This window comes from Clinocottus analis, unplaced genomic scaffold, assembly GCF_023055335.1.
Source record: "Clinocottus analis isolate CAN_PGR_092001 unplaced genomic scaffold, fCliAna1.0.p SCAF_9, whole genome shotgun sequence".
Classification (NCBI taxonomy): Eukaryota; Metazoa; Chordata; class Actinopteri; order Perciformes; family Cottidae; genus Clinocottus; species Clinocottus analis.
In genome coordinates, this window is record NW_027176251.1 from 5,201,115 (window position 1) to 5,222,242 (window position 21,128).

The window sequence follows — 21,128 nt, forward strand, 5'->3', positions numbered from 1 at the left end:
ATAAAAAAACCTGACTTTTTATCCAACTATGTTGTTCCTTAATTTGAGTGATGGCAAGTTTCAATCTGAGGTGAATTTGAAGTATTGTAATATTAAAACAAGTATCACTGAACCATCTGAAATCTCTTAGAAAAATCAATGTTATAACGCAGTCACAGTCCACGTTGGAACAGACTTTATTTAGCAGATATTGGGGATGCAACATACAGTAGCAGCGATACAGAAGAGTCAGTGGCGTATAGGCTTTATAGGCTGGAGGAGGGGAGCAGGAGTGAAATCGTCCTCACCACTCACATAGTCAGCTCCTAAATGGAAGAGTGATGGAGAGAAAAGAGAGGGAGAGAGAGAGAAAAGAGATACAAAGATTAATGGTACAATTAAACAGTGAAAATTGTTATTATGAGTAGATCAAATTCAGTTGAAAACAAAAATATTACAACTGAATTGCCTTCATTAATACAAAACAGTCTTACCATGATTTTAAATAAAGACAAGTCACTCTAGATGTCACGCAAAATAAATAAATTGACTGTTTTAACACAGCCAACTTTTGTTATTGATCTAGAGGTAGCTCCATCTTGCTTTGCACCACATCAACAAAATCCACTGCGTCACTAAACAACTCAGTGTGGGTTGTTGCTGCCACCTGGTGGCCATCAAATTGCACTGATGACCCACAGATCTGTAAAGGTTGCTCAGTTACTGGGGAGAATCTCGACTTGTCATTTGTCCTCTCTCTTTTACCACCCCTCCCCCTCTATCTCCCCGCCCACTGGCGATGACTCATTATTTTGTTCGCCATCTGCCCTCCCTCTACCCTCTTGCTCTCTCACTACCTCCTTCCCCCTCCTTCCTCCTCACCATGATAGCATTCACAATGTCATTCTTGTTGTGTTTCAGTGCTCGGACGGCCTTGGCTCGTGACACATTGGCCTGAGCCATCACCAGCTCAATATCCCTCTGCTCGAGACCTCCCTCGTCCACCTGATGTATAGAAACAAAGGGAAAACAAGAGATATTTACATATAGTTAGCAACAGAATAAAACATTTTACAGAACGCTCTAACCTACAGCACTGACATTAGTGTGATAGGTAGTTAATAACAATAGTTGAGACAATAATTACCTCTTCTTCCTCCTCTTCACTCTCTTCCTTGATGGTGAGGCTGGGTGGAACAGGTGGGGCCAATGGAGAAGAGGTCACAGGCACCTTGAATTTCTCTGCAGCCGCTTTGTGAGCCTGCTGAGAAAGGTCCTCGATCTGACAGGGGAGGAGAGGTTGAGAGGCAAAACAATGCATTTGGCGACTACTTGAATAACTAAGAAAGAAAGGCTTACCTTTGCCTCTCCAAAGACTATGTAAATGTCTGATGCAGGGCTTTTGAACACATCTGGTCTGCTGATGACAAACAAGATACTCTTGGACTTCCTAATGGTGATTCTGGTCACACCATGGACCGGCTTCAGACCAAGTTTAGACATGGCCTACACAGCACATACAGTGGGAGGTTCAGAGATGGTCAGTAATAAAGGAAAAATAATACAAAATAAAAATTGGTGTAATTTACAGTCCATTTGATTTATTCAGCCAGTAGTCTCACCTTGCGGGCCTTCTTCTCACTGCGACTCTGTTTTGGTCTGTTTAGCCCGTCATCTGTAAAGGAGATGGACTGAAAGAAAAAACAAATATGAGTTACTGTAGTGCAATAATCTTTTTCATTTTTGTCCATTCTGCTAATATCACCAAATGTGACTCATTCTATACCCAGTTTGGATTTCACAGCGTTTTTTCGCTGATATCAGACATTTCTGTTTCCTCTTGCACACACAGGAAGCGATGCATTTTATGTTTCTAGGAACAAAAATTCAAAAGTATCCACTAAAATTCCCCATATACCAAGCCGCAGTAAGATCTCCCCATAACACTCTTTGTACTAGTCAGACTGTCAGTGTGTAAGCAAACAGTCTCCACTGATGACAAAACATCGACGTTGGAATCTGAAAAAAAGTTATATTTTTCAACATAATCTCAATGTAGTCCCAATATCACACATTATAAAGCCGTATGTGCTCTAGGTGGAGTAACACCTGGTGCTATAACAGGATATGGGTACCTCAGTTTAGGAAAAGCAGTGTGAGCAGACTCACCTGGGGCTCTGATGGTCTCAGTGGCTCTGGCTCCTCTAGCTCAGGCACCGACCCCTCACTCTCAGACTCATTACAGGAAGCCAATATGGAACCTACACAAGCACATATTCAACACACATTCCCGTACATGTAAGTGAAGAGCATCTTGTCCTTATTGCCATAGAAACTAATCACCATAGTAAAAGTCATGAGGGCATTAGCGCAATGCTGAGGAAAAGCATGCAGTGAAAAAAATCCAAAAGCTCATCAAATCAACACCATGGAATTAAATCACCTCACAAAAAATATATGTAATCATATGGTATCTCCATACTATGTGATTGTTTAAATTTTATTTGCAATGTATTATTGGCAATAACAGGGCACATTACCTTCATAATTCAATCAGGGAACTATATAATGCAGAGAATGTACGTCTCTTGTGATATCGTCTGTCGTGACACTTTTAGTTATTCTGTCACATGTTGTCAAATTATATCAAAAAACATGTAAATGTAGCAAATAACAGCAGCTGTGGGTTTACTATTGTACAAACAGAGAGAGTGACGGAACATTTTGAGTGAAAATAATTCCTGATAATGAATCTTATTTCCAATATAAGGTCAGAAACAACTCACAGTTGTTTTTGAAGGAAAGGTCGATCTCTTCTGCAATCTTGTGGCTGTGGTTGATTGGACAGCCCGACTGTCTGTTGGACATTTGGTGAGCAGAGAAAGGTTGTATTTCACGCTGATTAGATGGACCAGACTCTCTCTGCATGGCTCCATTTCTGTTTCCTGCCACTCCTCTGGCCTGGGATCTGTGGCCACTTCGAAGCAGTCCTTCATCATCATCATCAACATCATCATCACTGTCTGTCTCTTCCTCAGCCAAACTGGGACCTTTCAGAGCACAAATTCATCGATCATATTTGCATTAGGAATTACAAATTTTACTTGAACAAACTTCGTCGGTTCTTGATATTGTTCTTCTTTTAATAAATTGTTTTGCTTAAAACCCAAGACCAGGGGAATATAATGGCCATGTTCCTTTCTGATTACAATCTCAACTTGCAAAGCACTGTCGGCAGAACAGACTGTAACAAAAAGGATAAGCCACTCCTCAATGTGTATTGTAATGTGCGTTAAATCTAACATTCCATTGATAGTGTAACGGACTATTGTTGACCCTTGACCTGTCCCCTCAAGCATGTGAACCGCGGATTAATGACACAGTTCACAGTTAATCGTCATAGTGTGCAATAATGTTTTACTGACAATCATTATTTGCCCATATTCATTAAAATATGCGATCATTACATCAGCATTCAGTTTACTCTAAACACTGATCTCTGCTAATATTACATTGCAACCAACTAATCTGTGTTAAAGTTGTTGTAGCATGAAAATGAGCATTGAGCAAAGGTGAATCAACAATATCATGATGTGATCATACGTAATTTTTTTAAATGTATTTTTGATTTTTGGATATGAGAGATTATTATTATGAGCTGTTTACATTATCTATAAGCAGCGTATAATACATCATTGAACTAATATCAAGATTGAGTCCTCATAAAAATACAATCTTTCATTTCCTTATCATTTGAATTGTGTTTTTTATGAAGAAATCACACAATTACTGTAATAAAGTAAAATAAGAATATTTCTGGTTTTTGATGGTTCACGATGATGAACCATCAAATGATGCTACGATTTTATAGTTTGGAGCCTTGTAGACCAGCTTTAATTCAACAACAAAGGGATCTGTATCGGCCAATATGGATTGGCATTGATCAACAATTAGTATCGGCAAGAAAAAAAGAAGTGATCATGGATCTCTAAAACTTATATCTGCTCTATGATCCGTTACACCACCACAAGCCATCATTTCTATACTCACCTCTGCACCTGTCTTGTATGCTCCTTGTGCAACCTTGCTTTATTTGTTTGTGAGGCTGAATGTTGAGATTAGGTCGCGACTGGGGACGGGAAATAGAGTCTGGAAAACATGCTGAATGTAGAGTTCCAGGCACGGGTGAAGTTGACTCCTGGGTAGGCTGGGACAGGCTTAACAACGTGGCAGTGGAAAATGAGGGCGAAGAGACACTTGTGGTAGATGTAGTTGATGCAGAAAAAATAACACTCATCTCTTGGAGGTTCATGTTAGGAGGAAATTGGGAATCAGGGGCTTTTTGTGATGTGGAGGAGGTAGAGGAAAGTGTAGCGGGGGTGTGGGACACACACAGAGAGGGCTGTTGCTGGGCTGAGAGGACAGGTTGGGATTCCTGCACAGGTGTGGGAAGATCATCATCTGGCTCTGTTGAGGCACATGGTAGAGGAGAGGAGGAGGAAATTGGAGGTGGCGAGGAAGACAGTGGAGTCAAAGAGTATGCTGTAGTATCATGGGAGGATGGGCTGGGGCCAGTATCTATGTTGTTATCATTAATATCCACTGCAATTCCTCTCTGACTGTCAGATAGTGGTCTGTTATCAAGCACTTCCGGTTTCTGATGTAATTCTTGATTCATTGCCAACACAACATTGAGGTTGTCTGGTGTATGTGTGGTAGAATTGCAGAATCCATGGTTGGGATTCTTGACATCAGGACTGGGACTGTTATCCCCCTGCATCTTTGAACGAAATGTAGCCTTATCTGTCCTCTGTTCATAGTATGACGATGACGCTTTGTTGTTTGCCTTTCTAGTTGTCTTCGTTTTACATTTTTCTGTGACACCTTTTGTCCATCCATCGGCTGTGGGATTTAACACAACAGAAGGTTTCTTTGGATCATCAACCGTTTCAGGGCTACAGTCAGTATGACTGCATGTCTGGGATGCCCTGTGTTTGTTCTGCTTCCCTCTCCTTACTTTCTTAGCAGCAATTGGTTTATCTGTGCAAAGTTCCCCTTGAGGGATGTGACACTCAAAGTGCTCTTGGCCATTCTGTGCAGGAGAGGTTTTCCTTTCTTTTTTGTTCTTTTTATCTTTATCCACACCTCTCTTTTTTGCTTTCTCTTCCATTTTTTCTTCCTCATCATCTTCCCCTGAGTTACTTACAACACACTGCTTTCCTCTAAAGGCATCTTTAGTCTTTGGTTCATCGACAAGTCTGTCAGTCACATGATCATCCTTTCTTTGGCGTTCAGTCTGAGGCTCCGCCATCTCAGGTTCTAACTGAGAACCGGTATTTTCCATCTTGTCTTGACAAGCTCTACTTGGTCTGGATTCATTAGATTTACATTTAGGAGTAAAAGAACCAAAGGATCCGTGTAGCAAAGAAAATGCTGTATTACTCTCTGGAGTGATTGTCTGACACTCTAGACTAGTGTGATATCTGGATCTTGCTTTATCTGGTGAACTGAGATTCTGGTTTGTTACAGCTTTGTCCAGGTGAGTTTTAACCGATGGCACTGAGATGCTACAGGCACCTTCCTTTGAGGATGGTGCCTGTGTTGTGTCATATATCTGGTATATGGATCTGTCTTTTTGTTTCCCTTCATCAGGAATTGTGTCAGAAAACTGAAGTGGCATCTCCTCAAGTGGAATATTAGACACAGAATCTCTAACACAAAAACTCACACTCTGGGGTCTCACTTCCTCTGATAGAGCATTCAGACTTCCACACATGGCTACTTCCAAGGAGTCAAAAGCAGAGTCATTGTTATTGTTAGAGTTCTGCCAAGTGTTTTGTGTTTGTGTGTGAGTGTTATCTCCATCATTGTCCGGATTTAGATTACTGACATCATCCTCTGGGAATCTAGAGCTTCCATCCTCCCCTCCGCCTGCTTCTGAGATCTCTTCAATGGACTTCCAGCAAGCCAAGTTGGACTCAGGAGCTCCCTCTCCAACCAATTCTTCATCCGCCATCCGGTCCCGCTTTCCACAAAGACTGTTGTTGTCTTCTTCATCCAGAACAGAACGCAGGACATTGTCATAATTTTCGCACACTTCACTGCTCATGTTGGGAACCACTGCCATCTGTGTACTTTGGCCCTCTGTGTCACACATGAGCAGACCCTCTGCCTCTAACTCATACCTCTTCCCCAGAGACAGGGAGAGAGACTCCCCTGCTCCCCAGACAGCAAACTCAGCCCCTGATCCTAATCCTAAACTGAACCCAAGCCCCATCCTGTCATGGCACCATGCCCCAGCTCCAGGACGCATCTCCCTGCTCCCACCCATGCTGTCTGTTTCTGAGTTTTCCCTTTTGGGTGAGATGGCAAGGGGTGAGTGTGGGGATCCAACAGCTGCCAGCACGCCCTCATCTGTACTCAGAGTATTTTCTCTCAGGTTCTCCTGAGCAGAGTCACCAGGGGCCAGGGCCAGATTGTCAGCAATTTCTGAGATGACCTCTGCAGAAGCAGAAACAGGGATATTACTGGGGTTGGGACTAGGGTCTTTTGGGCAGGAGAGAAGAAGAACACCTTTATTTAAGTCGTTGGTGGCAGAGTCAATGCTTTGACACCCCACATTCATAGACTCAGCTGACGCATTCCCATTCCTCTGGTCAAGCTCAATTTCAGACTCCCTGTGAATACTGGTCCTACATATTGCCTTAGCCCCTACAGGCACATCTGATTTATTGGAGAAAGACTTTGAAAGTACAACTCTACTTGCCCCTACAGCCCTGTGGCTTTCTGCCTGATAATGACGAGGCTTGATGAGCAATTTGAAAGAGTCTCTTTCTGGTTCTTCTGTGGGTTCCTCCCCTGAATAATCATTGCTCTCTTGCAAATCATCATCTTTCATCTGGGGATTTTCCTTCGGCAATTCCTTTTGAGGAACTGAACTAAGTTCTGTTGTCTCTGAAGGAGGAGAGGTGTGGAGCTCAGCCATAAGAACAGGTGGACCACGAACAACTACAGGAGTGGTAGACAGGTTAAAATGAGACCGTTTTTTAGGCTGTTCATGTGAGATGGAGGAACCAGACAAAGACGTCATCTCACTCCTACTCTCATCCAGATTGCTGGATGACTCTGGTTGACAAAAGATTGCTTCTGAAGTACTGGATAATTTATGGTGATCCATTGGTTTCTCTGTGCTCACTTCTGTGTGCAAAGGTGTTGTCTGACCTATTCCACGAGCAGATTTCAGTTCAGGGTTGGACTGCGGTTTAAGGGGCGTGGTTTGATCCACAGGTTTGGGTTCTATATCCACAACTTTGTCTGTGCTCAGTTGTGTGTGCAAAGGGTCCGTTTGACTTGTCCCAGTGGTAGACCCCTGTGCTGGTTCTGTTTGGACTTCAGTTTGTGCATCCATTGGTGTGGGTTCTAGTGATTGTGCATGCCTCTCAGTGCTGTATAGACGTTCGTCCTCTTCCCCATTATAGGATGCAGAATCTAATGAGTCATCTGTATCATCTTGGAAACAGAATGATTCGTCCAACCCCTCATTGATAGATGTCTCTGAAAGGGAATGAAGGAAAGATGCTGAGCTGTCCTCTTCTGTTGGATCCTCCCCTGCTTTGACATCACACTTCCCCTTATCCTCCTCCTGCTCTTTTTCTTCCTCATCTTCCACCTCTTCTACCACTTTCACTTCTACCTTAGCTTCCTCCTCTGCCTCATCATGGTCACCACTGTCATCATCTTCCTTATTTGCATCATTGCCATCACCACCAGCAGCGCTATTAGCATTGTCTTCACCCTCGTCATCATAATCATAATCATCTTCTTCATCATCTTCATCTTCGACATCTGCCTCGTCCTCTCCTGCTGCGTAAGCATTGACATCATGTCCTTCATTTCTGTCATTACTTTCTCCTAAATCATTCTCGTCCTCTGTGGGGAAGAGGGTAATTTCCATTGAATCGGCCTTAAAGATAAGGCTGGTGTGTAGCGGAAAGGAGATGAGGGAGGCAGGGATCATTCTTTCTTCATCTGGTATATCATCAGCACAGGCTGCCTGGGAGAACATGAAAGAACTGGGGCCAAACCTACCAAAGGCTCCAGAACAGAAGGCATCGAAGGGGCTGACAGGTGAGTCAGGACTAAGGCTAGATGAGGCCATGGTCATGCTCTCTGTGTCAGGAGTCAAGGCAGTGGAGGGTCGTTCTGGAAGGTCATCCATCTGTCCATAGAGTTCGTCCGATATACATGCTTCCAGTTGCAATTTCAGGCCTGTCTGCATGGGTCTAGAGTACTCTGCTCTCCCTGCACTTGCCTCTTCCAGTGGGCAGAGTGAGCTCTCAGACTCTCCCCCATCCTCCTGGGAGTCACTGCTACGGCTGCTACTGCTCCTTAGAGGGGACGTATCGTCAGTCACCCAGCAAGGGCGACAACTTTCTCTAGAAATATTGATCTCTTCCTCTTTTAGAGCTTCCTCCTCCTCAAGGATCACTGTCCCTGTTATACCCATCCGTGAATTCATGACAAAATCCTCAGGACGGTACAGGCCGAAGTCTTCTGCTCTTTCCTCCTCCCGCTCTAGACCTGTTCGTCCTTTTTCCTCCCCAACTTCATCTCCAATCTCTGATAAGGAGCCCACAAAGCAAGCAGGGGCCTCCTGAGATTCTTCTGTGAGGAGCAGGTTGGGAGAAGTGGAGGGCGAGGTCGAGGATGTGTAAGAAGAAGTCCAGCTGCCTCCCTCTGCTGTGATATAAGAGCCAGAGGGTGAGGTGAGTGGGGAACAGAGGTCCTCACTGTCTGAGGGAGAGCCAGGTGAGAGTGGGCAGGCTGGAGAACCTGGATATGAATGATGCTTAAGGTGCAAAGAGCGGGAGGCCATCTTGATTGGGGTGGAAGGAGCAGTATAGTATAGGTCAGGGTCAAGAGATGTGGGCACACCCACTCGTAGTGGGTCAACAGCATAGGCTGGCTCTGAGAAGGACAAAGCAACTGGACAGGCCAGCTCAGAAAAAGAAAGGGAAGGCACTTCATCTTGAGAAAGGGATTGACTCTCTTCCTTTTTGTCTTTCAAGCTGTCATCTGTTGTAATTGGCTCTTGGGAAGAGGCGGAAGGGAATAGGGGATTCTGAAAAGGGGAAGGGAGTGTGGATGGGGGCTGCATAGGGTCTTTTTGCTCATCCTGTGATTTTTGAAGGATTTGAAGTTGGTTTTTCTCTTTGTTGGTTTCCAGTGCTGTCTCTTTTGCTTGTGGCTGAAGACCTGAAAAGCTTGGTAGAGCTGGCAAAGGAATAGCCTGACCACTTGGCTCAACCAGGAGTTTCCTTTTCTGGATCTCGGTTGTTTTGAGCAGTGTCTCTTGACCCATCACCACCCTTGCATCAATGGTCTGTGGCTCTTGATAGTCACTCTCCACCTCAGAACCAGTCAGGACCTGGGAATGACACATTATACATTAATAATAAAGATGTATTAGTATAAGAATACAATGTGTCTAAAAGCATATCTGATGTAAAATTGTAAACATGCTCACAAACACAAAACACACACCTTGATTCTCTCCATCTTAACAGGGACATGGCGGCCACATGGTCCATGACCACCTAATTTTCCAGACAGTCTGGCTGTGTTGTAGCGATAGTCAGAGCCTTCAGGTTGTGGTCTTGGAGTACCAGAGGAGCTAGGTGTTGCATGAAATAGGCGTGGTCCAAATGGAGAGGTGCATGCTGGGAGTAGCTTCTGAGGAGTACTTGGAGAAGGGCTAGAACCACTGTCACTTGGAGAGGAGCCACTCTCACTCGGGCTGGAGTCAATAGAAGGGTGTCTGGTCATGTCTGAAAAACAAAAAAATAAATACAAAACTGCTCAAATAAAGGGACGGAGCAGTTGAATCAACAATTTGAATCAAGGAAACTATCTACTTGGCAGATGTATGATACATTTAAACTGTGAATTAACAACGAAGTGTGATCAATCGAGTTGACTGAATTTTCTCAGCACAACCATACAAGTAATGATGGGAAAGGCTAGAATAATATACTTATTATCTCTTCAACTGAACTTTACTTTTTTTCGCCCACACACAGCGAGAGCTCCGCAAATGTCACCAAAAAGTCAATCAGTAGATTAACCAAATGTCTCCCATTTATGTGTGTTACCCTTATACTTGAAATGGCTTTTGAGAGCAAAACAATCACCAAGATGGAAATTATAGTCTATAAGCAGGTTGTTTTGGTTGTTGTTGTTTTTAAGTGTTTGAAACTGATTAACTTGGCTTTTTTATTTGGACTCAAGCTGGACTCAAATCATGGAAGTGGAAAACAACGCTTCACTACACACAGATCAGTATCCTACTTTACATCACCAAGTCTCTCTCTCTCTCTCTCTCTCTCTCTCTCTCTCTCTCTCTCTCTCTCTCTCTCTCTCTCTCTCTCTCTCTCTCTCTCTCTCTCTCTCTCTCTCTCTCTCTCTCTCTCTCTCTCTCTCTCTCTCTCTCTCTCTCTCTCTCTCTCTCTCTCTCTCTCTCTCTCTCTCTCTCTCTCTCTCTCTCTCTCTCAACATACACAGTTGCACAATTAGCCAGAAGCAAAAGGAACTCCGTCATTGAATTACGATGTTCTCTGTCCTCTTGTCCTTATAGACCTTGCTATCATCTTCAATAACTGTCATCAGGAGTGGAGAGATCACTGAGACGAAATGACAGGATGAATCACAGAAATGGGGTCAGGGGTGAGTGGAGGGACTCTTGTGTATGAGCAAGAACGGGAAAACAATTGTGGAGACAGATGGAATCAAAGACTACATTCTTTATTTTTTTTTCAATTCCACTGCTTATCTTCAATTAATTTGTTGGATTAATTACCATAACACAAAACTATACATTCACGGTAATAGCCCAAGTGCCATTTAAGCCACTTTCTCGACTTCACGAATTGAGGAAACAGAACCTTAATTTGCTCTTTTAACTGGGCCATGGCCACGGTGACCTCAATCCACATGCTGATTGGCCATTATAACTCACAAGTGGCTCAGCTCGGTGCCAACCAAAAACACACACATATCAAATTCTAATTCACTCCCCGTTCTGTATCTCTTCCTCTGTCTCACTCTCTCAAAATTCTTCTCGAAACTATTTTTGTATCTTCTCCGCAGCCCTACTTTAAACATTAATATATGTATACATACATACATACATACATACATACATACATACATACATACATACATACATACATACATACATATTATATAATGCCTTTGCTTTGTTTTACTTTTGGTGATGAGTCTTAGCTACATTCTCTCGCCTCCATGTTCTTTTCCCTCTGCACAGTATATCTCCTCCCTCTCTGCTTTCCTGCCCTGCCTGTGGATGGCAGATCAGATGCAATCATCAGCACTTAGCAGCTATGCCTGATCGATGCCCAATAATAAGCTCTCAATGTGTTTATGTGCGAGCTGAGTCATGCAACAAAGAATCAGAAAGATGCACAGTTAAGCATGCACAAAAGCCAACTGCTGCTCTACACTTCCATGTACACCGGTCTAATAAGATTAAGAGGTATAGAACACATGTTTTTTTTTACTCTCTCGCATGGCCATGAAAAGGCATCTTGTTTCAGTGACCATGTGTTTAGGTGAACAACAACTCATAATTAATCCATCTGATTCATAGAAAATCAAGCAAAACCACCATTGAACACATTCAGAAACACTGTGTTGCTCTCCCTTGTATGCTAGACGCTGGACTCACATGTAGGACTGCACACTATTGGAGCTACTGTTTTGCTAGGATGCAAAATGAACCAGTGACATGTATTATTTATGCTAGCAAAACATTATATTTCATTTTGTAACTGGCAGTATCTTTCTCCTAGCTGCAGATACAATGCTGTAAATAATTTGTATACGTCTGACCCCTCCCTGGCCCAGCCTGCAAGTCTGCTCTGGGAGGATGCAGTGAAATTGAGCACCCGGGTTGCCGTAAGAGGAGCAGGCCGCAGCAAACTGAGCAGAGAGCTGCGTCACAGAGGCTGCAGCGCTGGCCTGTCTGAAAGGGGTGCCTCGATTATATCTACTGCTCAGATTTGGCTTTAAAGAAGAGACACACCAATAGTCTCACATGCTCCTCTTTGTCTTTCGCCATAAGATCTCACCTCTTTAGTCATCATCAATTCTCTAATCTTTCCTCTTTCATCAAGTATGTGCCCTAAAGAACAAGTTGTAAGTAGAGCATCCGACAATTCTCTCTCCTCCCAAGATCCAGGCCAAGAAACCTTAAAATAATTCAAAGCCTAAAAACAGATCAGGGCAATGATGAAGTCAAAGCAGGAACATTTCCAAAATAGCAAACCATTGTAAACTATCTCTACCAGAGGGAGTTTCCATATCAGCCATTTAGGTTATCCATCATAACTGTCAAACGTTTACAACAGTAGACACTGTTCTCATGAAAGCTAAATTGTGCGCAATAACTGAAAGAGGCACAGTAATCACAAGACTTTGTCCCAAAACCGACACTCTCAATCTGACCATTATTTTAAGGGGACAAATAAAAAAGATTGACCCTCCCAATGACTAATCTGCACTGACACAGCATCCTCTCCTATCTCACAACATCACATATACAGCGACAATATGAGCACTCAAAGACAAGCTTTGTGACAGAAGCTCTTGTGCTTGTGTGTTCACAAGGAATACAGGAACATGGCATGCTGCTGTGTCATGCTCCTGCTAATGCTGGGTGAAGGGAGGAGCTACTCTACACTTACAGCTCGCAAATTTGCTTTGGGGATGTGGATGCAGATGGGGTGGCGCCGAGGCTAAAGATGAGGCAGCGGGATGAGGGATAGAAGCAAATCTGCTCGGGTTTGGTGTGGGGGGGAGATGGGACTGGGATGTTGCGGCTGGAGATGTAGGAACCATACAGCTTTACTAATTTAGTTGACTGATTGTTAGTTCATAGGGGTGGAGGCTCGAGGCTTTCGGGAGGCTGCTTCTCGCTGCTGGAGGGGAGACAACCTGCGGTTTAGTGAGGAGGCTGACATGCAACTGGATCACAGCTTACTCAAATTACACATGTCAACAGACAGACAGATATGACGCCACATGGTAGTTTCAAGCAGATACTGTTTACCTAAGAGACTCTTACACTTTAACTAGGCCAGTAGTCTTTATATATCCGCCATGCTTCTATTCTACCAACTCTCTCCCTCTTCACCCCCCTGCCAGAATCTATTCAACGCCGTCCTCTCTCCTCTTATTATGTCTTTGATCGCATCCACCTGCTTAATTTCCTCCTTCTTCTTTCTCCATCCCCAACCCCAGATGTCCTACCTGGTCCAGGCAGCCCTGTCTCCTCAGCTCCCTGTTCTGGATGTTTTTCGGTGGGGACAGATCTGCGAGAGCTCTCCCCCGGCATGCTTCTCGCTGGCTCTCTTTGGCTCTGACGCAACAATAAACCATACAGCCGGAACAGACAAGGTGAACAGGCAGAGGGAGTGAGAAAGAAGAAGCGGAGAGAGGAGAGGGGGGGGGACCTGAATGCTCAGCGACCCAACACTCAGATCCTCCCTCCAGCACGTGTCTGTCTGTGTGTGTGTGTGTATGTGTGTGTTTGTGTATGAGACAGAATGAGAAAGAGAAGAGAAAGAGTGAGAGATGGGAGTATAGGCTGGTCTCTCTCTGTGGTGCAGCAGTGATGCTGCTGTTGTGGGCGTGTGTTTTCAAGCCTCATGATCCAGTTCATTTGAATATACAGTATGTGTGTGTGTTCGTGTGTGTGTGTGTAGATTCTGAGGGAGCTGCAGTATCCTCTCTTGATGCCCACATCCTGATTCCCTCCCTCCCTCCCTCCCTCCTACCCTTCCTCTCTGTATTTCTCTCCCTTCTATATCTATAAACCAAGCCGACTGGATCTTGGATGATGTCAGCAGATTTGCGCTGCTCTCTCAGTGCTGCCCTCAACCTTGAAGGAAAGGACCAGTACTGCAAAAACAAGAGGAAAAAGGAGAAATCGAGCAAAGCAGACTCAAAGAAAACAAAACCAACATTGGGAAAGAGAAACAGAAAACACAGACAAACAAAAGACACAGAACGAAACCTAAAAGTATACTGCTAATTATGCCATCTGCCTCCTGCTCGGGTGGCTTTCACTCCCCAACAGTTACCCTGAGGTGAAGTTATAGCATCTGTCGGCTCTGCATCTTCCTGCACTCACTCGTTTGCCTCCGTTTTACCTCAACTCTTGTAGGCAAAAAGGTAGATATAGATCGAATGAGAGGGGGTGGCAGCGCTGAGCAAAATAATCAGCAGTTAGTTTCCATGGGAACCTAAAACTTCCCATAATAGATCGCCAGCTCAGCAGAAATGCTGCATACTGGATAATGTCTAATAGCCTCGACGAAAACCCACTTGACCTAAACAAACACAGTAGCTGATAGATTACAAAAAAGGAAAAAGGTGTTCGTACATTATCATCTCAGTTGTGTCCTGCACAGCAGCAGTTCACAGGCATCAGAGGAAGAACGTAGAACAATGCTTTACCAAGATCGCTTTATATCGAAATACTGTTTGTGTGATGTGTTGAGTAAGCTTCATTGGCTTAATAAAGAGATGGCCTTCACCTGGACTCTGCAAACCCATCAGACAGAAAATACGACCAAGGAGCTCAATACTGGAAGAATGAGGCATTGGCCCCATGGCCTCTGATCATGTGAAGGGTTATCAGAGAAACCATTCATTTATCCTGTTGTTTTCTGTAAACTTATTTTCTGTGTTTGTGATATTCTTCGGCTTCCTTTCAGTTGAACTTCTTTGAGTTTTACTCTTGCTGTTGATTCATAATAATCATGTTGCTCTTTAGCAAACATTAAACACAATAATAGACAAATATAGATTCAGTGTTAAATTTAGATATAAAATACCACACTAAATACAACGGAGGACTCATCTACAATGCAAACATGCTATACTGAGTGGCTTTAACAATACAGTAAAACAACTATATTAATTGAAGTGCTGAACAATGACAACATACGAGGAGGAAAATACTTGTCATCAATAAGTGTTTGTGAATACTGATCACAGGCACCAGTATGAGGTGTGCCACTAGCTGCCACATGTGAAATTATGCACATCCCATCTGAATACCACACCAGATACAAAAAATGGCAATAAAACAATTTATTCCACGACAAGCTAACACACATTGACAGAGATTATTAAATTATATCAATCTAGTCACATGTCAATATTAACCCCAACGCTTTGGCCAAAATGACACAAAAGCTGCTTCGGTTTTGACAGGTGACTCGAAGAAGCAAAGACCCTGTCGTTGATCATATCATTTCCACAGAAGGACTCTCTTTTGTATTTATTTCTGTCTCGATCTGGCTCCAAAAGCCTTGCTTGCCATCCCCATGGAAACAGGGAAAGCCCCACGTGTTGCCAAGGGAACCCGAGCTAAAATATGTTTTGTTTTTTCTGACAAAATATGAGAGAGCTTTTCTGCAACGCACGTGGGTGTGCGTGGGTATTCAATGTGGTCCCACTTGATTGGGAAAGCTCTGATCTGGCCGTCTGCCAGACTGATTGGTTCACTTGGCCGTGTCCTCCGCCACGGCCTTCCCCATTTTATCCTTCAGGTACGCCAACTTCTGCCAATCTGTCTTCAGCTCCAGCCAGTCATAATATGGCACCTGAAAGAGGACAAAGATTATGGATTTGAAAACGTTCCTTTTTAGGAGCTACTGAGCAAGTACCGTGTCATTATTCAGTGAGCGCTTAAGAGAACACGTTTGATTCATTTGATAGTCACATATTTACAGACACATGTAATGGACCTTGCTGGGTTTTAGTCTCAGATATATGCAATTGCCTGGTTAACAAATCAATCAGCAATGCAAGCCTGAGAGGCAAGTGATGCTACTATTGGCTAAGGAGGGCGTCCTCGATGAGAGAGAGCGCTTGCAGTGGCCTAGATGAGACAGAGCTGCAGCAGTAGCTCTATTTATACCACAGACTGCAGCGAAGCCCACCTGACTATCTGCTCTCCCAAAGTTGCCTCTGTTCTTTGCAAAATGTCTCACTATCACAGCAAACACAACACACTAGGAAATGAATTTTGCAATTTATGAGAGTAGAATGAAAATGTATCTGAGGAACAAGTAGCTAGTAACTAAAACATGGCCACAAAGATGGGTTGTCCCCTTCACTTGTCTCTCCCTACCTCCACTGTGAGGAAGCCACCCAACTGGAGATGTCGCTTCATCATGGCAAACCGTCCCAGGAGGTCTTTACTCTTTGATCCGAAGTTCGGAAACTCCAAAGCTAAGAAAGCAAGCCTAAAAACAGAGAGAGACGAATAGAGCAACGAGAAGAACACGTTTATTTTAGTCAGCGAGAGCAAAAGATGCAACATTTAAAAGGGAGAAAAGCAACCCACAGGATTCTTCTCTGTGACTCACCGATTTGCCCCTACAGGTAAATCCTGGTCTCCTCCCCCACTGGGAAGGTGGGCGGCTTTCAGCATCAACAGATCAACTGGTGTGTTGTCACGATCCACCACCAGCTCACCATCTGATTAGAGAACGGATGTCAGTTATTAAATAGCTTCACCTTTGCAGAGAATGTGGTAAATGTTACTTTCAGTGTAGAAGTCTTGTAAAGCTCCAGGAATGAGAGTTCCTGACAGCATGACATGTATGTGATCTCAGAGTACACGAGGCTACTCTTACCAATAGTCCATCCATAAACAGTGTCAACGCCAGTGCGAAGGGCCTCTGTCCTCCCACCAACCAAAGCCTCTAAACTCTCTCTCAGACTGCTCTGCATGGCGGACAGTGGGGAGCTCCTAGGCGGTACAGACAGGGCCTTCAGGGGGAACGGAGTATCTGAGGAACCCGGGTGCTCTAAGTGGAGAGTAGCAGCAACGTGGAGAAGCTTCAGCTGATTATTCTCCACTCGAGCTGGACTGCCCTCTACGGACAAGAAAGACACCAGAAATAGAATGAGACCTGTCAGGCCACTTGCATGAACTATTTTCAAAACCACTTCAAACATGTTTTCGTAATCAATGCTGTGATTTTGGATCGGCGAGACGGTGGGATTAATGTCCCCGTCTCGCCAGAAATGTATTGGTGCAGCACTGCCATCTACTGAGCCGGAGTGGCAATGCGGCAGTCAGTTCCCAGAAGGTAAAGTAAGAATAACATGTATACGAGATTAAAAAGACATTACACATATATGTAGTGTGTATACATGCACACACACATTCAATGAGGGAACTCTTAGCTGGTGTCTGAACCACTTTCACCAGCCTCGACTAGTTTAAAAGAGCAGTTACTTTGCTGACTGTATGCTGTCATTTGAGTGAACTTCTTTGTATTATTCATATCTGCACATTTCTGAATTCACTATGATAAAAACAGGAAAAGTCCAGAAGAAGAATGAAAGCCCACAGCCCCTGTGTCTTACCTGCCAGTTTGGTAATGTGACTCTGTTGTGTGAGGGGGATGAGGTAGTGGGGCTTGGCCTGCTGCAGGACACACAAAGCCCAAACCACATCTGTCTGCAAGAAGGGCTCCAGGTCCGAAAGAGAGGTCTCCAGCACAGAGTGAACCTCGACACAAAATGGCACATAAAGAATACGTTGAAGGTGGGAAGTACAAGCAACCATGTGCAGTCAACAAACAGCCTTTAATAGTATTGGTACCTTGCGAAAGAACTCGTCTCTTTTGCTGGGCTGAAAGTTCAGTCTGGCAAAAGTCATGAGCAGATTACAAAGCCTAAAGATGCTGTAACTCTCACTGTTCACAGTGAAGTGCTGGTGAAGAAATGCACAGAGAGTATTACAGTGAGGGAAACATTTTTTAATTTTAAAAACTTTTCAAAATGTACCGTTAGTGTGACTAACTATTTACTGACCTCAGCAAAGGCCTCAAAGAGAGGGACGTGAAGCCACTTAAGGAAGCCCATTGATTTAGCAAAGCGCATGACATCAGCAGAGCTGAGCAAAGAGACTCTGGGTAACAACTCGGAGGCCATTCGCTGAAATACCTGAGAATGGTTGAAATTCAACTTCCCTATGAGAGGACAACGACAAAGTTGGTACTGTTAGAATTATACAATTTGTTACTGAGCATGCAGTGCTTTATTCGGTTCTGACTTGCACCAGACATTAAGCTGTTTACCGATGGCCATTTTCACCACTAGTCCAGCATAGGAAGGGGAATATTTAAGTTGGATAATTGACAGACTAGTTGTTTTGACATTAAAGCTTAATGTTCAGTGTTGAATGATGGGAGATTTAAGTACATTATCCATGGTCTTGAATGCTTTCAGCCACAAACTTACTAGCTTCCATTTCTCTGCACTATTGCCTGTCTGAATTTAAAAAAGTAAGACTTTAGCTATTCCGTAAAATGTCTTTGTGTCAGGTAAAGAAAGCAAGACGAGAGAAAACCAAAAATTGACAGATAGGGCAATAAAGACGTGGATATACACTATATTAGATAGGTTCATGCATTCCTTTGTGTTTATGAAATGTAACAATCAGTGTTATTACCGTATGCAAAAGCCATGTCAAGTATGAGTGGAGTGGTGAACTCTTCTGATGACTTCTGGAGAAGGTGGTAGGACAACGCTCTGAGCAGCGGCACTGATCTGCGGCCACGAGCTGCCAAAGATACACAGACTTTGCGGATCTCCTCTGCTGAAAAGCCCTCAGCAAGCTCCAAAGCCTGCAACAAAAGAAGACAAATAGTAATGCACTATGGTTTAAGATTATGGGCTATTTGACATTCGTTCACATGATCCAATAGGTATAGAGTAGACTCAGGGTTGTTCATAACCGTACTATTCTTTTACTTGCTAATTTTCAAGACAGCGATTACTGTTTTCACAAAATGGGCACTCCAAATTTAAATATATTCTAGCCGGGAAATACTCATTAGTGACAGAGAAGTAAATGCTAATATGTTCTTTACTATATAAATGCACATTTATACCAATAAACACATATGTGATATATGCTTTAAATGACTTTATAACACTACTATCCAGTTTCTTCTCCTCGAGAAAATACTCCCAAGCTTTTAGAGCCGGCAATTAATATGCTGTTTCCCACCGACCTGGTCTGGTATATACAGAGAATTTTAGGTACAGGTAACATGTTTCGCTGAGCCATTAAAGTTGTGTAAAATGATGACAGATGTTTTTAACTTCCATACCTTGTCTTCGAGTCTTTCTGTCAAGCCAGGTGACATGCGTTGTCCATTGACTATCAATTTACTGACAGTTTTAGCATCAGCAATTTCAGTCCAACGCAGTTCCAGCTGTTTTAATGCTGCATTCACTATTGCCACATCTTGCTGTCCTTTCCTGCCTGCTCCCCAATCTGCCAGATAGCTCAACTGCTTGTAAGTTAACCTACGGACTCGCCACAGGACCTCAGTCTGGACAGAATTGAGTACTAAGTCAGTGGAGGGAACACCAATAATCCAGAAAGCTCGGAGAACAGACACTAGATTGCCATTCCACACTGCAGGCATCTGGAAGAAAACCACACACAGAAATTAGTACTCAATCTTAACAGACCAGCACAAGGGCGTGGATAAGACGTTGGTTACAATACATACTAATAACACCTGTGTATGCGACTTTCTCACCTGTCTAGATATTGTAGCCATTATATCCAGCAACCTTGAATCTCTCATTATTTCTGGTTCTTGTTCCTTAAACTTGCCCTTCGTCTTCAGCACCAACAGAGTCCACTTCGTCAGGGCATCAGCAGCTTGATTACCATTCTGTCCATGTTTGCCCCATGCCAACAGGATGTCCTCTGGCGTTTCTGCCTTTTCCAACATCTCATCCAGCTGGGTTCGCGGAGGCACCGTTTGGAAGTGGTCTTCCTTGTTAGTTGTCATTCCCGCGCACATTAAGCGTTCTGTAACCCGTGGCCAGCCCTGAGCCCTCTTCGTCTGTGCAGGCCCAGCCACTGGCAGAGGCAGGCGGGCAGCAACACCTGGCGTCATGGAGGAGGCCCTGCAGACCAGACGGGCACATCTGCCCAAAAGGTGGCTGGCCATTGGGTCTGAGAGACAAGACAGTGGCCACAGGAAGGAAAGGAGATGGAGAGAGAGAGGGTTTTTCAAAATTCAGCCGCTGACTTTACCATCATACAACTAGCCTAATGGAACAGTGGAGAATAAAGCAGCAGGTGTTGTTATATGGACATGTTACCAGGTTAAAGGGTTACCTCAAGAATGACAGCTCAGTGTCCATTCGCTGAATTTAATGTCGCAACAATTAAAAACTGTCAAATATCCACCTTCATGTCGCCCAAACGATCTTATCCTGGTGTTATTAAGCGACAGGGGCGTGTGACGTGACCAACGAGTGAAGTTGTGTAAGTTAACCCTTTAACATTCACGAGGTTCACATTTGCAACAATGTAGATTAGTTCCATCTGTTGCTCTAACTTTGATTAAAAATGCATCCCGTGCGTTAAAATGTGACGTGAACGGAAGCGGCAGTCTGGGGACTGGATGCTTCTCATGTAACGTTAAATCCTGACCTTGTCGCGAAAAGGAAGAGCCGCTGTGCAACGCCGCTGACCGGCAGCGCTTCACTCCTGCTCCTCAAACGGAGCGTTGTTAGCGGAAGCGGAGGAAAGACAGACCCTCCTCACACCATCAGCTAACAAACGGGTGCATGACTTACCTGTAATCAACGATAACTTTGGCGAAAGCCGTTCACATGCAGCTTTCAGTTCGTAGTAGTCGCAGGAAAATGACGTCGCGTGGCGGTATCACGTGACGCAGCTGTAATTGGCTCGAAGCGTTCGTCTCTTTTCCAAGTAGTTTGCACAACGACTATGCAAAGTCACAAATAAACGCGTATTTTCTAATACATTAGGCTCAGTTTACTGTCACACTAGTGTTGCAAGTTTGGTGTAATCTTAAATTGTTGACTGAGGCCAATTAATACAATTTCTAAATATAACAGCAAAATATTAGGTTACATCCTAAACACAAACAGCACTTTAACTAACTCAAACTAGAAGTCTTTACGTTCAGGGATTCTTACAAGACTTTTACACCTTTTTTTAGTCGCTTTTTTTTAGGCAAGCTCCATCAATGCTTGATCTTGCATTTCAC

General features: G+C 43.8%; 2 protein-coding genes across 4 annotated transcripts; both read right to left on the bottom strand.

The window, feature by feature from the left end:
* Positions 1 to 158: 158 nt before the first annotated feature.
* On the bottom strand, positions 159 to 13,677 carry nacad (NAC alpha domain containing). Its single transcript, XM_068569466.1, has 10 exons — positions 13,306 to 13,677; positions 9,523 to 9,806; positions 4,030 to 9,406; positions 2,766 to 3,029; positions 2,149 to 2,240; positions 1,602 to 1,670; positions 1,339 to 1,485; positions 1,127 to 1,261; positions 862 to 984; positions 159 to 305 (listed from the first exon to the last, which is right to left on the bottom strand). Exons 1-10 carry the CDS (start codon positions 13,388 to 13,390, stop codon positions 291 to 293), a joined length of 6,591 nt encoding a protein of 2,196 aa, XP_068425567.1. The 5' UTR covers positions 13,391 to 13,677; the 3' UTR covers positions 159 to 290.
* A 1,487-nt stretch (positions 13,678 to 15,164) lies between these two features.
* Positions 15,165 to 20,741, bottom strand: tbrg4 (transforming growth factor beta regulator 4). Of its 3 annotated transcripts, none has more exons than XM_068569926.1 (11): positions 20,692 to 20,741; positions 19,638 to 20,062; positions 19,200 to 19,520; positions 18,536 to 18,710; positions 17,896 to 18,053; positions 17,684 to 17,794; positions 17,446 to 17,590; positions 16,707 to 16,949; positions 16,437 to 16,548; positions 16,199 to 16,313; positions 15,165 to 15,668 (listed from the first exon to the last, which is right to left on the bottom strand). In XM_068569926.1, exons 2-11 carry the CDS (start codon positions 20,055 to 20,057, stop codon positions 15,567 to 15,569), a joined length of 1,902 nt encoding a protein of 633 aa, XP_068426027.1. In that variant the 5' UTR covers positions 20,058 to 20,062; positions 20,692 to 20,741; the 3' UTR covers positions 15,165 to 15,566. The 3 variants fall into 3 exon arrangements, with proteins under 3 accessions (XP_068426027.1, XP_068426028.1, XP_068426029.1); XM_068569927.1 differs by lacking the exon at positions 20,692 to 20,741 and adding an exon at positions 20,546 to 20,686; XM_068569928.1 differs by lacking the exon at positions 20,692 to 20,741 and adding an exon at positions 20,228 to 20,527.
* Positions 20,742 to 21,128: the final 387 nt, after the last annotated feature.

Excerpts from the sequence above, each read along its gene's own strand:
- tbrg4 (XM_068569926.1), bottom strand. The coding sequence starts at position 20,057 with ATGGCCAGCCACCTTTTGGGCAGATGTGCCCGTCTGGTCTGCAGGGCC. Across the intron at positions 18,711-19,199 it reads CAGAAAGACTCGAAGACAAG|GCTTTGGAGCTTGCTGAGGG; the intron begins GTATGGAAGTTA and ends CTTTTGTTGCAG. Across the intron at positions 16,950-17,445 it reads TCACATTACCAAACTGGCAG|AGGGCAGTCCAGCTCGAGTG; the intron begins GTAAGACACAGG and ends TCTTGTCCGTAG.
- nacad (XM_068569466.1), bottom strand. The coding sequence starts at position 13,390 with ATGCCGGGGGAGAGCTCTCGCAGATCTGTCCCCACCGAAAAACATCCA. Across the intron at positions 9,407-9,522 it reads TTAAGATGGAGAGAATCAAG|GTCCTGACTGGTTCTGAGGT; the intron begins GTGTGTGTTTTG and ends TGTCATTCCCAG. Across the intron at positions 2,241-2,765 it reads CCTTTCCTTCAAAAACAACT|GTTCCATATTGGCTTCCTGT; the intron begins GTGAGTTGTTTC and ends GTGCTTGTGTAG.